The sequence below is a fragment of the Falco biarmicus genome, chromosome 19 (genome assembly GCF_023638135.1).
Source record: "Falco biarmicus isolate bFalBia1 chromosome 19, bFalBia1.pri, whole genome shotgun sequence".
NCBI classification, from domain to species: Eukaryota; Metazoa; Chordata; class Aves; order Falconiformes; family Falconidae; genus Falco; species Falco biarmicus.
Window position 1 is genome coordinate 5,441,124 of NC_079306.1, and position 14,285 is coordinate 5,455,408.

The 14,285-nt window shown below is 59.1% G+C and overlaps 2 protein-coding genes across 9 annotated transcripts in view; one reads left to right on the forward strand and one right to left on the reverse strand.

Annotated features, from left to right (window-relative positions):
• Positions 1–2,725, forward strand: part of ZNF687 (zinc finger protein 687) — a 30,057-nt gene extending 27,332 nt beyond the window's left edge. For all 5 annotated transcript variants that reach the window (XM_056321985.1, XM_056321989.1, XM_056321988.1 and 2 more), the window contains one exon: positions 1–2,725. In XM_056321985.1, coding sequence (XP_056177960.1) covers positions 1–474 — 474 coding nt within the window. In that variant the 3' untranslated portion in view covers positions 475–2,725.
• The window catches only part of PI4KB (phosphatidylinositol 4-kinase beta), a 27,510-nt gene continuing 15,889 nt past the window's right edge, over positions 2,665–14,285 (reverse strand). For 3 of the 4 annotated variants that reach the window (XM_056321993.1, XM_056321991.1, XM_056321994.1), the window contains 10 exons: positions 12,595–12,639; positions 8,354–8,581; positions 7,769–7,996; positions 7,478–7,587; positions 6,992–7,096; positions 6,169–6,292; positions 5,817–6,082; positions 5,530–5,662; positions 5,183–5,303; positions 2,665–4,582 (listed from right to left, as the gene is read on the reverse strand). In XM_056321993.1, coding sequence (XP_056177968.1) covers positions 4,401–4,582; positions 5,183–5,303; positions 5,530–5,662; positions 5,817–6,082; positions 6,169–6,292; positions 6,992–7,096; positions 7,478–7,587; positions 7,769–7,996; positions 8,354–8,581; positions 12,595–12,639 — 1,542 coding nt within the window. In that variant the 3' untranslated portion in view covers positions 2,665–4,400. The remainder of the gene's footprint in view (positions 4,583–5,182; positions 5,304–5,529; positions 5,663–5,816; positions 6,083–6,168; positions 6,293–6,991; positions 7,097–7,477; positions 7,588–7,768; positions 7,997–8,353; positions 8,582–12,594; positions 12,640–14,285) is intronic. The other variant, XM_056321992.1, reaches the window with a different exon arrangement.

The following is a 14,285-nucleotide window of genomic DNA, read 5'->3' on the forward strand; positions in this document are numbered from 1 at the left end:
GTGTCCGGGCGGAAGCGGAAACTTTCCTCGGACGAGGGTGACTCGTGCAGCGAGGAGCCCGACAGCACCACCCCTCCCTCCAAAAACCCCAAGGGCGACCGCAAGGCCCCCTTCCGCTGCCGCAAGTGCGGTTACCTCGCCAGCAGCTCAGCCGACTTCCAGGAGCACATCCCCCAGCACCGGACTGACGAGAGCTCCCACCAGTGCCGGGAGTGCGGGCTCTGCTTCACCTCCCAGGTCTCCCTCAACCGCCACCGCTTCATCACCCACAAGAAGAAGAAGGGAGCGAGCGAGATGGAGGAGCCGGGGCCCCGGAGCCCGCTGGAAGGAGGCGCCCAGCACGTGGCCGACGGCAAGCTCTCCTGCAAGGTGTGCGGCCGCTGCTTTGACAGCCAGCTCAACCTCAAGACACACTTCCGCACGCACGGCATGGCCTTCATCCGCGCCAGGCAGAACGCCAGCCCCGAGAACTAGCGCCCCGGCAGCGGGTACATACCCAGCGGCTGCCAGCGCCCGCCTGGGCCCCCCTCCTCCTCCTGGGCAGCCTTTCGGCAGCGGCGCGGGGAAGAGACCGTAACGGGGTTTGCACGGTCCGGCCGGACCCGCGTGCCTGGCTCAGCGGGGGCTCAGCACCCCCGGGCTGCCGGGGCGGGCAGGATGGCGGCTGCCTTGTGCAGGAGGCGAAGGGCAGAGGCCGGACGCGCTGCCTGGTGCGCGGGGAGGCCGGTTTGTTCGCTGCTCTGTCCTCACCCGGGGACGTGACTCTCCCCGTGGCTGCTTGTGCCTGCGGGGAGGGACAGTGGCCTTCCTCCCGCGGGGATGAGGAGGGGAGAGGGACGCCCCGCACCCCGCGGCCAGCCTGGGCAAGCCCGAGCTGTCGTCTTCACACCCTGGGCCTCGCTGCCGCTCTGCCCGTGTGGGATGGGAAGGCAGCTGGTGGCGCTGGGCAGGACCTGGGGACCAGGGGCCACTTCTCCATCACAGGAAAGTGATGGCAGAAATGTCACAGCAAAATCCACCCCTTTTTTTTTTTTTCCCTTTTTTTTTTTTTTTTTTTTCTCTCCCTTTCCCTTTTCAATGTTGTTTATTTTGTGTTTTGCTGGGAACTGGGGGGAGAAGCCAAGTCCAGGCTTGTCACAGAGACCCCCCCGGCCCCTCTCTGGCTCCGCTCACCTGCCAGATGTGCCAGGTCCTTCACCATCACTTGCACTAACGGCGGACGCTGGTCACTTCGTGCCCCAGGACGGCCGCACTCAGGCCCCGGCTGGCGGCTTCCCCGGGGAGGAGGAGATTTTAATTTGGCAGAGGAAAAACCAGAAGCCAAAACCAGGCCCCTGGGTGAGCTCAGCATGTGCCCGCCAGCACCGTCACCCCACGGGCACCACGAAGCTGCACCGTGTTGGCTGGCGCTGCAGCGAGGGGGGCCAGTCCCCCCAGGATCCGTGCCGGCCGCTCTCCGGGCGAAGGGGCCGTGAGGAGGGAAAGCCGCTGCTGGATCCCGTTACAGACTGAAACGCTGACGGTGAGTCTTGGGGGGGCTTTTCCCAGGGGCACTGGTGTCACCCACAGCCGTCACCCACAGCCGCCCCCCACCCGTTCCCACCCAGCTCTGGGGGCCGAGGGCTCTGCTGCTGCCTGGGCTCGGCTTCACCAGCTGCTCCTCTTCCTCGGCCACCCCTTGGCGGGCACAACGTGGAGCCCAGCACGGCTCAGCACCGCGGGGCCCGACCGAGCTCCCCCTCGGCCACTGTGAACCACATCCCTGCACACACGCGTGTGAGCGCTTGGCCCCAGCACAGCAGGGTCTCACCTGCTCGGGGTTGTCACCGTGTCCCACTGTTACCTTCCAAAAAAAAAAAACAAAAAACAAAAACAAACAAAAAAAAAAAGACAAAAAAAAAAAACCAGCCAGAAAAGAAACTTCTAGTTGTTCTGTTTGTTTAGCGCCTGTGCTTGGGGTAGGGTATTTGTGTGAGTAATTATTTCAGTAACTTAACTTTGGGCTCCTCCTTATTTCCTTGTGAATAACCTCTAACACGCTGTGTAAAGTTGTATCATACACTAAAAGTGACAAAAAAAAAAAAAAAAACAAACAAAAAACAAACTACTGTTGTGATTTTGGGTTTTGTTTTGGGGTTGGTTGGTTGGGGTTCCCCCCCCCCCCCCCCCCGTTACTTTTTTGGGGTGGGGAAAGCTGGTTTGCTGGGGTTGGGGTTGGGTTCTTCCCCCCCCCCCCCCCTCCTTTTTTTAAGTGCAAGGGGCGGTAATCCTCCCCCTCGCTGCAGGTGGATTCAGCTGAATGGCACACATGGAGCAAGGGGGGGCTTTGAAAATAAAAGGAGAAAAAAAATAAAAGCAACCAGCAGTTCCCCCAGCCCCTGGGCCAGGACCACCCCCCTCCCCTGGCGCTGAGCCTCCCCACCCCCCCACCCCCCAGCCGTACTGCGTGGGGCTGTGAACGTGTAAATGATGTTTAATAATAGAGAAGAACCTAAAGTTTCTACGAGTTTTAGAGGAAGGAAACAAAACAAATTGCTTTGTAATCTTGGTTTTCAAGCACTTCAGTGCCTTTAGATCGACACTTCTGTTAAAGCGGGCGGGGGGCGGCTGAACACTTGTTTTAGGGGTTGTGATTATGCTACATTAAAACTACGGGCACTGCAAGAGGCTCTCAGGTATCCTTTATTCTTGTAGTAATAATGCAATTAAACTTTTAGTGGTTTAACCCCTGCTGTGCCCTGTCTTGCTTACCTGGCCCCGCGTGTGTCCCGGGAGGGGTCCTGCGTCCCCCACCCCATCGCAAGGGTATTGGTCCTGCCCCAAAAATGAGGTGGAAGGGGCTGAGGGGGCCCCCCCCTTCCATCCCTGCTTCCCCAGAGAGGCCTGGGGGCTGCGCTGAGCCCCCCACCCTGCTGCAACACAGGGGAACCCCAGAGGAGGGCTGTGATTGCCTGCGACCGTGGGCTGGGGGTGCCCCTGGCATGGGGACCCCCACTCAGTCCCTGATTAATGCCCCCCACGGTGGTTCCTGGCCACGGGCAGCCAGCATTTTAAAATAGAATTTTTGTTTTTTAATGCTAAACAATCAACATGACAAATAATTAGTGCTAAACAAAGAGACTGAGGACATCCAGGGTTACAGGCCGGCGCAGGGGGCAGGGGGACGGGTGGGGGGCACCGCTCGCATGCCGGCAGGGCGGCACATCTGACCAGCAGGACGGGCTGAGGCTGGGGGGACGGGGGGGGGGGTGGGGCATGGGGGGTCGCTGCTCTTAAAGGAAGGGGCTGTCAAAAAGGGGGGGGAGGGGTGTGGGCCCCCCCGGAGACCTGGTGGGGGGGCGAGGGGGGGGGGAGCTAAAACTTTTGGGCTGCCCTTTTGCCTTCCCCTGGGGCTGGCAGTGCCGAGCCTGGGGGGGCCGGGAAGGCACCAGGCTCCTTCCCCCCACCCTGTCCCATCCCTGGAGCTTCTCCTGGTCAAACCCAGCCCAGGGCTCCAGGGAGGGGACCCGCCGGCCGCAGCCTGACATTCAAGACAAGAGACAGCAGCCAGAAATTATTGCAAGGGGAGGGGGCGGGGGGCGGGGGGAAGCTTCACAGTCCCAAATTCCTGGAACACAGTCAGAGGAAAAGGTGCTGGGAGGAGCGGGGGGGGGGGGCAGCACCGGCACCCCAGCTGGGCAGCGGCCTCGGGACCCCCAACCTTGACGTACCGGCTGTGGGTGCTACGGGAGGGGGTGCCCTACGCTGGCTGGGACAAGGGGACTTTTGAGGGGGGTGGGGAGGGGAAAAAGGGGGTGCAAGAAAGAAACGGGCCCAGAGTGGGGGCTGAGCAATGCCGGGGTAGGGGGGGGAACATGCAGGGAAGGGCCCCCCGGGTTCACCTCCGCTGCCGTCATGCGGGACCAGCAGAAGGCTCAAGTGGCAGCGGACGCCGGAGGGTGGGGGCCAGGCCCGTCCCCCCCAGGTCCCGAACATTTCATGAGATTGTGGGGGGGGGGTTCACAGGACACCAACGGGCGTAATACTGACAGGAGGGAGGCGGCAGCGCGGGGGGCGAGCGCTATCCCCACATCCCCAGGCCCTTTGCTGCTTTCACCTGGCCGCCCCGACCCCGCGCGCGTCGCACGGTTACCGCATGATCCGTTTCGCTTTGATTTTCACAAGTGGAGGGGTTTTTTTCCTGCTTCGACCGCTTGGGGTTTGGTTTTTTTGTTTTTTTGTTTGTTTGTTTGTTTGTCCTTGTTTCATTTTGTTGAGGAGCCTTGGCAAAAGCAGCCCCAGGACGACGCTGAGACTTGGCCTCCTTTTTACCATCGAGGACCAAGAGCTGCTTCCCCGGGAGCAAAGCTCGGGCCCGGGCCGGGCGCGGAGTCGTTCTGGGAGAGGGAGGCCCGTGGCCATCACATGATGCCGTTGGTGAGGTACTGGAAGCCATCGTAGAGCTTGGTGGTGATGGAGCGCATGCTGCCGTCCACCATCTGCTCGATCAGCAGCTGCAGCTGCTCCTCCGTCATGTTCATGTGGAACCGCTCCTTCAGGTTGCGGATGGTGGACGAGCCGTGGAAACAGGGGAGCTGCGACCCTGCGGGGAGGGAAGGACAGGCTTTGGCACGGGGGCCTGGGGCGAACGCAGCCCCCAGGGGCGCGGCGGCCTCCATCCAGCGGGACCCTTCGCTTGGCGCTGGCCCCGAGGCCGCTTTGTGGCACGGGGACCCCCCCGGTGCTGCCAGGCCGCGGCAGGGTTAGCCAGGACCCGCTGCTGAAGGACACCGCCACGTTTGGGGCCCGGTCCCACACCGAGGGAACGGCGACCCCCATCCCTCGGGGGTGCTTCAGGCTTCCTGGGGGCACCGCAGTGCTCGGCCGTCGCCACAGGCACGTCTCCGCTCCTGTAGTGCTCCATGGCGGACCGGGGGATGCTCCCTCTCCCTCTGCTCACACCCACCCACTCCAGGGATCCAGTGTCTCCCCAAGGCCTTTCCCTGGGGCAGGAGCTCCCCGCCCAGACCCCAGACCCTAAGAGGGCTGCCCGGAGCCTCTCCTCATACAAGACCCCTCTGGATGCTCTCCCACCCTCACCAGCTCTCCTCCGCGCACTGAGGGTCCCTGAGCCGTTCCTGGGTGATGCTCTGCGCAGCCCGGACGCACGCGTGGCACCTCGGGGGTCCCCCGCCCCCCTTACCTTGCTGCATGATCTCCACGATCTGCACCACTTTATCCATGTGCTTCCTGGCAGCGATGAGACCCTGCAGCATCAGCATCTTGTAGTAGTTGAACATGTCGCCGTCCAACCCGCCCATCACCTGCAGGGGAGAGGACGTGTGGGTGGAGGGCAGCGGATGGAGACATTTTAGGACAAAGGGGCGCCCTAAGCAGGGGGACAGTCAACAGGATGGGCACGAGAGGATTTTTTAGGGATTTTCACTTCTCTGAGCAAACCCGCATTGCAAACGGGGCACCTCCCGCCCTCGGCTCATCCAGGAGCAGCGCGGGGATCACCCCTTGCCATCACGTCCCCCACTCACTCACATCCACAAATTCCGTGGTGAGTTTGAAGGCAGACGTCTCGAAGCCAAGATTCCTGGGGGAGCTGGAGAGGATGAACCCGAAATCGATGTGGATTATGTGTCCATCCGCATCCAGCAAGATGTTGCCGTTGTGCCTGTGCACGGGAGGGAAAACTTTCCATTAAACTCTGCAGGCGCGTGCGTGGCCCTGGGAGCAGCAGCACCCTCCGCTCCCAGGATTTCCCTGCTGTATCTGGGGACAAAGTGACAAATCCCAGTGGGAGATGCAGCTACGGCGTGGGGACCCACCTGTCCTTGACCTGCAGTAGGTAGCAGACCAGGCAGTAACCGGCACAGCTCTGCACAAAATTCCTCTGGGCCGTCAGGAAGGATTCGGTATTGTAATTGCCATGTTCTTGCAGGAAATAATCCAGCAGCGAAAGCAGGGATTGCTTCTTGATTTGGTGGATGGACACAGCATTCACGACTGGCTCAATCATGCCGCTGTCGGCAGAGATGACGAGGATTTTGTATGGCTTGATCCAGAGCGGGACACGCTCCTGCTCCCAGATGGACTGTGGGAGAGAGAGAGAAAATCCCTCAGGGCCCAGGGCGGCCCCACACGGCTGCAGCCCCCTAAGCAGCCCCTCTCTCGTCTCACCTGCAGCTGCTTGAGGACCTGGAAGGCGAGCAGCTCCTGCCGGAGGTCGTCCCCGCACTTGACAATGACGGAGAGGAGGCGCCAGGAGGGCAGGTGGCCGTAGGGGGACCCTTCCCGGATCCTCCTGCAGGGAACGGGCGAGGATGGGAGCGTGAGGAAAGGGAGGGTGGGCAGCAACCAGCCCGGGGGTCTCCGATCAGAGGTTTGGGGGCAAGGAAGGCCTCTGGAAACGTAGCAGCTCTGCTCGGTTGGGACGGCAGCAGGATGAGTTCCAGTGCCCAGAACTGCAAGAACTGCGCACCGAGCCCTCCCTGAACAATGGTGCAAATCCCACCTGAGCCACAAGCCATCCCCGAGACAGCAGGAGGGAATTAACTCCCCCGGAATCTCCCAGCCCCCCCCATCAGAACAAGGTGGACGAGACTACCCCCAAATGTATAGAGCCCAGGGGGCTCCCTCTCTCGCTCAAGGAGAAATCTGGGGGTTGGACACACAATCTGGGGAGCAGGTACGCAGATCAGTTTATTTTGGGACCGGCCAAGTCTTCTGACTTAAAGGATGCCTATAGATACCTGGTAAAGCCCCTCAAAGCCTAACCCAAGAGCAGCAAGTCTGCTGCGGATTTTTCCCCTCCTGCAGCACACCCGCTGCTCGCTGCTATTCCCCGCCGCGTCCCGAGCAAACACCCACCCTGGGGACGAGCAGGGCCTAAAGTCGAGGCCGTGGTTATTTACCGGGCAAGTCAAAAGAGCTATTTCCTTGGATTTCCAGGGCAGACAAAGTCCCTGCAGCGCCGAGGCCAAGCCAGCGCTTCCAGCCCTACCTGACTTTCTCCTGCCAGGGCTCCTTCAGGGCGACAGCAGACGGGTCCTCGGGGTCCCTCTTGAAGGAGGTGGGGGTGTGCGCCAGCTGCTCCGAGAGCCGCCGCCTGCAAGACAGAGCTGTTACAGCAGCGAAACCCGCTGCTGAGGGAGAAAGTAGCGTCACCACGTGCACCCAGAGCACTTGCCGAAGCCCATGGGCTCACCCCACGCCCCGCGCCAGGGCCACGTCCCCCGCCTCCCGGCACGGAAGGTGCCGGCAGTGAGTGGGGGGGCCGTGCCAGCCCAGAGCGCCTTTTTCCTGCCTCTGTTCAGGGCTGTCATAAGCCTTCGCCGCCCAGAGTTTGCCCCTCCTCAGCCTTTAGCGCAGATGGTTTTTATGAGGAAACCAGCAGAGGAATTCTGCACCCCCCGCCTTTTTGCACCTGAACTCGTAACCCATCGCGATAAAGCTACTGCCGGGGCTGCCCTCGCTGCGCCAGCCTCACCTGATGTCTCCAGCAGCGATGAACACGGGCTCCCTGCTCTCCTGACTGGTGATGCTGTCCACAGAGAACTGGGAGATGTTGTCACAGCTGTTGGTGTGAATCTCTGGCAGCTGGGAGGGGGAAGGTGCGAGAGGTGGGATGCAGCAGCTACTGCCATGCGATTCCCACCCCTCTTTTCCCCCAGGCAGGAGCTGGGGTAGCACCACCATCCTGCACGGTGCTGTGCCTGATCCCAGCAGCATCCCGCAGCACCAGCAAGGGACAAACCCTGCCCGGCACCCCCAGCCTCACCTCCACCTGCAGCTCCACGATATCGTCCACGGACCAAGCTTCGTCGTCGTTGTCGTAGTTGGGGACGGTGGTGAAGCTGCTGGTTCTCTGCTCGTGCGTGATCCCGCACTCCGGCAGGTTCTCGGCCGAGCGGGTGCTCCGGATGCGGTTCTCGGGGATGCGAGCGGGCACATTCGCTGTGTCGAAATTGTCACATTCAAGTACTTCAACGTAGATTAAATAGGGAGCCTGGGGGAAGCAAACCCAAGCGTTAGCAGGGCCGGGCGGCTGCAGGAGGCAGCACGACGCTCCGCGCCTGCAGGGCCTGTGCGTTTCGGAGGAAAAGCGGCGATTTTCAGTAGGTGTGGAGCTGCCGCGCACAGCTCGGAGCTCGGTTGCTCCCAGGGGTCTCCTCCCTGTCCCAGCTGCCTGGCACATCTCCCACCCCACCGCTTCCCGCTCTGGAAGCTCCCCCCGCTCCCAGGACCCAGGAGATGCCCTCAGCACCCATGTGAAGCCCTTCTTCCCCTCGACCCCCCAACAGGGGCCGTGCTGAGCACGAAAATCTGCCTTTTGAGGCAAAAGCCGCTGTCTGGCCGGCCGTACCTTGTCCTTGGAGTTGAGGACGACCGCCTGGGTGTGTGGCACCCGCACCACGTGGTGGTCGAAGCCGGCCGTCGGGAGCCAGGCGCGCGCTGGCAGCTTGTGGTTCAGCAGCGACAGCTCCGAGATGAGCCGCTGGGTCTTCTGCTCTTTGGTCGGCAAGGTGGCCAGGCGCTTCCCGATGGCGATCAGGGATTTGATGAATTCTCTCTCGGGGGCAAGTCTGACTGGCTAAAAAAGGTTTAGGGAAGGAGGGTGGGGGGAGAGTGTTACCAAGGCAGCGGGTCAGTAAGGTGCTGGCAGTTTTGCAGTCAGGCTCCACAGTCTAAACGCACCGGGATAAATTCCAGAGAGAGAAAGAGGCTCTTCCCTGCTCCCAGATGATGCTCCCACGATGAGCTGAGCTCATCACCCGGGAGCAGAGCAGGACAGGACCGAAGCTCTCTTTCCCTTCCCGTTGTGCTGTCCAGACTCCCACCTCCCCATAACTCCGACGTCCCCCCAGGAGCCCCCCCCGCCCCGATCCCCAGGGCCCGGAGCCCGCAGCCGGCAGAGGGAGCGCAAATCGGCTCCATCCCCAGCTCGGCGCTGGTTTTTGTTCTATCCTCACCCTGAAGCTTCCATCGAGGCTCCATCCGACCATTTTGCAAAGATCAAACCATAATTCAGGAAGCCCCTTGGACCCAGGAGCCCCCCAGCACCCACCGGCTTGAGCTGAGCTCTCTGCTCATTTTTTCCCCAAGTTTTTAAATCAGGACAACAAACGATTGTGGCTGATTTTGCCATTTAAGATGCAGAATTAAACTTGCAAAGTGTTCGCTGCACAATCATGCTGGAAATGCACATGCAAAAAGCTACGGAGCGTGAGAAAAGGAAGCAAAGGAAAACGTCGGAGAGCCGGGAATGGCTGCACAGCAAAATAAAGGGATGGTGAAGAGAGGAGAAGGATCAGTCTGGTGGTTCCCTTTTGGGAAAGAGCAGGTGGGGAAATCGTTTGTATCTGTAGTCCACGTCAAAAATCCTTCCAAACTCAGGGGTAAGCGCTGTCCTCTCCTCCACAGCGCTCTGCTCTCTTGCCCACCTTGCTGGCGAGCGCAGCAGAGGCATCCTCGGGACAGGAGGAAGCGCTTGCACGGCATCTAAGCCAGCAATGTCGCTTTCACGTACGAGGCAGAGGATAAATATTTCAAACCCTGCACCAGTGGATGCACTGGAAAGCGCCTGGTCCCATCAGACCCTGCTCTGCCACCCTGCACCCCAAGGCTCCCTTGACCTCCGGGACAGTTTCCCTCGATTGCATTTAATCCAATTTCTGCAAAAAGCAGAACGATATCCCACAGATGCTCTGCTCCTTCCGACCCCTCTCCCTGTCCTCTGCCATCGAACCCCGACGGCTGCGATGTCCCTGCTCCTCCAAGGGCTCCTGCGCTCTGGCCGATGCAGGTTTCCAGGTCTGGCACATAGTCCAAGGATCCCAAAGCATCTCCTGAAGCATCTTCTCCCTGTTCTGCGAGTGGAGCAAAGCCGTCCCGGCCCCGGCCCCACCTCTGTGACCTGTTCCACACCTCTGATATTCCTGCTCCAGCTGCAAACCTTCAGGTCTCAGCTCCTCCAGCCAGAAACACGCAGCCGGGAAACGTCCTCCCCATCCCACCCCGCTCCAAAGGCATCCCACCGAGCACCGCTCCGCTCTTCACTGTTATCGGGGGACTCAGCACGGAAGTTTCGCATCCTGTTATGGAGAAGCAGCTTTGGGAAAAGGCATGAGCTGAGCTGGGGCCGTCGCTGGCTGAGCCATCGCAGGAAACGCCATCCCCAGCCTGCCCGAAGAGCCACAGAAAGTCCGTCGTGCTGGAGCTGGGCTGCGGAGAGCTGCTTGTGCCCTGGCTCATAAATATCAGCGTCCTGAAGCCAAGCAAACAGCGAAGGATGGAAGATGCTCTTCCCTCATCCGACCACCCGAAGGATCCTTCTGTTGCTCTGAGCCAAGATAAATATTTACTTTCTACCGTTTACTTTCGACGACAGCAAAACATTTCACTGGCAGTGCTTTGAAAAAAAAATAATAAATATTCCTGCTCTTAAATTAGTCAGGGATTTGTGCTTATGTTTTGCTAAGACACACTCCAGGAGCATCCATCTCCCCACACGGGTTCCAACCGCTTCCCAGGCCTGGGCAGGGACGATGCCACCGATCTGTCCCTGGCTACCGGGATGGCAGTGGAGGGAGCCCCAGCTTCGGCCAACGGCTTTGGAGCGGTGCCGGAGGTGTCACGTCGTGGCGAAGGGGCAAGGCCGCTCCGGCTCTGCGCAGCCATCGTGCCCGGGGGAGGTTTAAGCATCTGAAACGGGAGCATTGACCTGGGACGCTTTCCAGCCTCAGCTGCCACAGTGTCTTCTGCTGTCCCACCTGCCCCTGCCCTGACATCCCACCTCTCCTCCGCTCAAACCACCGCAATTCGTCATTCCAGAGCTTCGCACAGCGAAACCGTGGCTGCCCCCCATTCCTGCTGCCCACGGTCACTCGCTCCCCAGGAGGGAGACCCACCTGATGTACTCACAGGTGGAAACTACTCAGCGGTGCAGAGCAGAGCTGCTACCTGGTCCCTTCAGCCTAGCTGCCTGCCATGGGGATTTCAGCACCAGTGATAAATGCCACGAGCCTTCAGCTTGGTGCAGGTGCCTGCAACGGGTTTATGAATTTGGCATAAACGGTTGCAAAAAAAAACGGGCTGCAAAAAAAGCAACACAGCTGCTGCAGTGAGCATCTGCCACGGATAAACAACCTGGGGCTGGAAAGCCTGGAAGGAAAGGTCTCCTGCCACTGGGGAGAGGAACAGGCACTTGCTACCGCCCGGCGCCGGGTGTCAGCGAGATGGATGGCACAGCCACGGTGCCGGCAACACCCATCGCCGCAGCCTGAGAACTGCCAGGACACTTCTGTGAGGCCCTGGGACCGAGGGGCCTGTAAGCGTTCTGCTGCCACCGAGCCTCAGAAAGCCACCAGAGGAAGAGACGCCGCTGCCTTCGCTCCGCTGGCCGGAGCGGGAGGCGGAAAAAAGCAAGTGACTCGCCTAAAGCTGGGTGGCAAACCGGGACCAGCCCAGCATCCTGCCTCCCACCCATGGCGGCCCGAGACCCTGCGCCCCTTGCACCACTTCAAACAGCAGAGCTGGAGGCGACTGATAAAAAAAATGAAAAGGAGGAGACTGCATCGGGGTGGACTCAGGGGTAAAAGCCTCATGCCCTGTGCCGGTACACAACGGCAGCATCAGCTCTCCTGCCTGCACCGTCAAGGTGTGAACATTTCCCCTCTGCAGCACAGAAGGACGAGTGGGTGCACGTCAAATAACCCAGAGGCTACATCAGCTGGAGGCCACCGAGCAGACCCTGTCCCAGAGGATGGGGCTACGCAAGGCACCGCTGCCCAGGTACGTAGTTTTGATCATGGACTACATATCCAACGTGTGGAAGCCCACTGGGAATCCCAGGTGGAGAACACACACACACTGGCAGGAAAATGATACAGGTGAGGAAGATGCTATTGATTGGGGGGGAAAAAAAATAAATTAAAAAGGCTCATTTTGAAAGAAAAACACTCTGCTAGGGAGACACTGGGTTTTGATTGAAAGTTTAACGCACAGAAGTTGGGGGGGGGGGAATGATTTGTGGAAAAAGCAAATTAAATCCCATCTGGCAGAGAACTTTCAAGTAAAATTCAAGGAAACAGCATTTCCTCTTTCATCCGCGGACACCGCCATGCAAAGGTCAGCGACTGCTCGGACCAAAATCAGCAGCCAAGTCCCTCCCGTGCCTCCGCCGGCTGCTGGCGGTACGAGGGTTCCTCTGCCCCTCGCTGCTTTTTTTTTGAGGGGGGTGGGGTGGGGTGGGTGGGAAGGAGGGGAACGAGCACCCAGGGCCCCCCCTTGGGATTTTCTGCTTTATTTTAGCCAAACCAGCGCAAGCAAATTTGCCCAAAGCTCCCTTTCTGCCGGCGTTTCACTGAACACGCTGGGCACGTTCAGCCAAAGCCGGCACCACCTGGCCGGTGGCACGAGAGGCGGCCGGCACGCTGCCGGCGCTGGGGGTGAGCGATGCAGATATTGGGGGTGACCGCTGGGGACCAGAGCTGCTTGTGGTGCATTGCCGGGTGCCGGGGTTTAGGACTTTTGTGGCAGAGAGGAAATGCTGCTGTCGCGGGGAAGGCAGGCAGCCCGGGCGCAGGAACGAAACGGGCCACTTACAGGAGAGAGTGACTTATCGAGACTTTCCGTACTCGAGGAGAGCTCCTGGGAAACGGAGGAAAGGGGGTTTGGTGGCAGTTTTGGGGGGTGGTGTTTGTTTAAAAGGAGAGAGAGGAAGGAGGGAGAGGGGGAGAAAAAAGCAATAGTTTAGCTCCACGTTCATAACGATCACTTTTCATTTTTATTTTTATTTTTTTCCCCCACCCCACCCCATCACAGTTTTGTTGCCTTTTACACTTGGATAGAAAGCGGCACCTAAACTGGCACACGATGCTTCCAGAGTAACACCACAACAATTTCAAGGATCTAAACTGGAGCCTCCTCCGGCCGCGGCCACTCGTGGTGGCACCAAACAGGGAGCCGGGCTGGCGGCTCATCGGCAGATCTAGTGCTAAATGCCCATAAAACCCACACAGATTTTCCCCATTTACATCCTTCAAAATAATCTTCTACCCCAGAGGTGTAGCTAAGGTTTCAGCTCTGGCTTTCTGGGCTCAAATCAGCTGCAGAGACGGGAGCTACCAGGGCAGGCAGGGATGCTCATGCCGGCATCTGCCTCAAGACCATCCTCTTGCCATCAACAAACCCTCTTTTTCTCCCCTGGACTTTAAATTAGCCTCTCATTTCGGCAGACAAAATTAACCCCAGGGAAACTGTCGGACAAATTCTAAAAACCTGACAACAATTAAACTATTTCCAAGCTGACAAAGAGAGCTTTCAGCATTGGAGGGGTTACTCTGTGAAGCAGCATCCCTGCGCAGCCAAGCAAACCCTTCGTACCATGGGCAGAAGCCACCGACCGCGCTTCCCCGCAGCCACCGAACGCCACGCTGCGCGGCCGCCCTAACAGCAGCTTCCACCTCTACCCCAGCCGTCCCACCATTCCAGCAGCTTAAGGGCCCACAGATCCATTATTTTCATGCCAAAAAGTGGTAAAATGGAGCTTCAACATCCTTGAGACCAGTGTGCAATTGGTTTTAAAATTCACTTCCCAAAAAGAAACAAACAGGTCCGGGTTCAGTACGTTAGCTACAGGGATACGCTAATTCCACCAGGCTTAGCCTTGCCATAAGAAATAACAGCGTTTAAATTAATTGCTTCTGCATGAGCACGTAAAAACCCTGACAGCGCTCAGACCCTGACAGGTTCACCCAGGAAAAACACCTGGAGCCGGGAGGCTGCCACAGGCTCACGCTGCCGCCCTCCTTCCCAGGCACCGGGCCATTCGGGACCTTAAATCGGAATATTCTGTGGTCAGAGTTTCCCCTGTTTTGGTTTTTATTTCCATATATATATGGAAATAAAAAGAATCTCTAACCAGGAGATGGGGAATGCAGGAGGCTGTAGGATGGCAGGTAACCTGAAAAGCTTTTACCGACACCGTCTTGTCATGTTTGCCCACGACGAGAGCGGACACCTCTAAAGCTCACCTACCGGCCGTGCTTTGCCCAGTTCAACTCCCATTAAAATCAACCCCATTTTAGAAGCTCATCTTCTCACGGCTTCCACACATCCCCCCACCCGTGACGCAATCCTCACGGACGATCTGGGCTGCTCCCGCTCCGTCCCTGGCAGTCACGAGACAGACCCCGGTCCCCGCACACTTCCAAGCGGAGCCTATTCCATGAAAGCCACGCCAGCGCGCAACGCCTGACGGTAGAGCTCTCAAATCCCTCTTGGATTTAGGACTC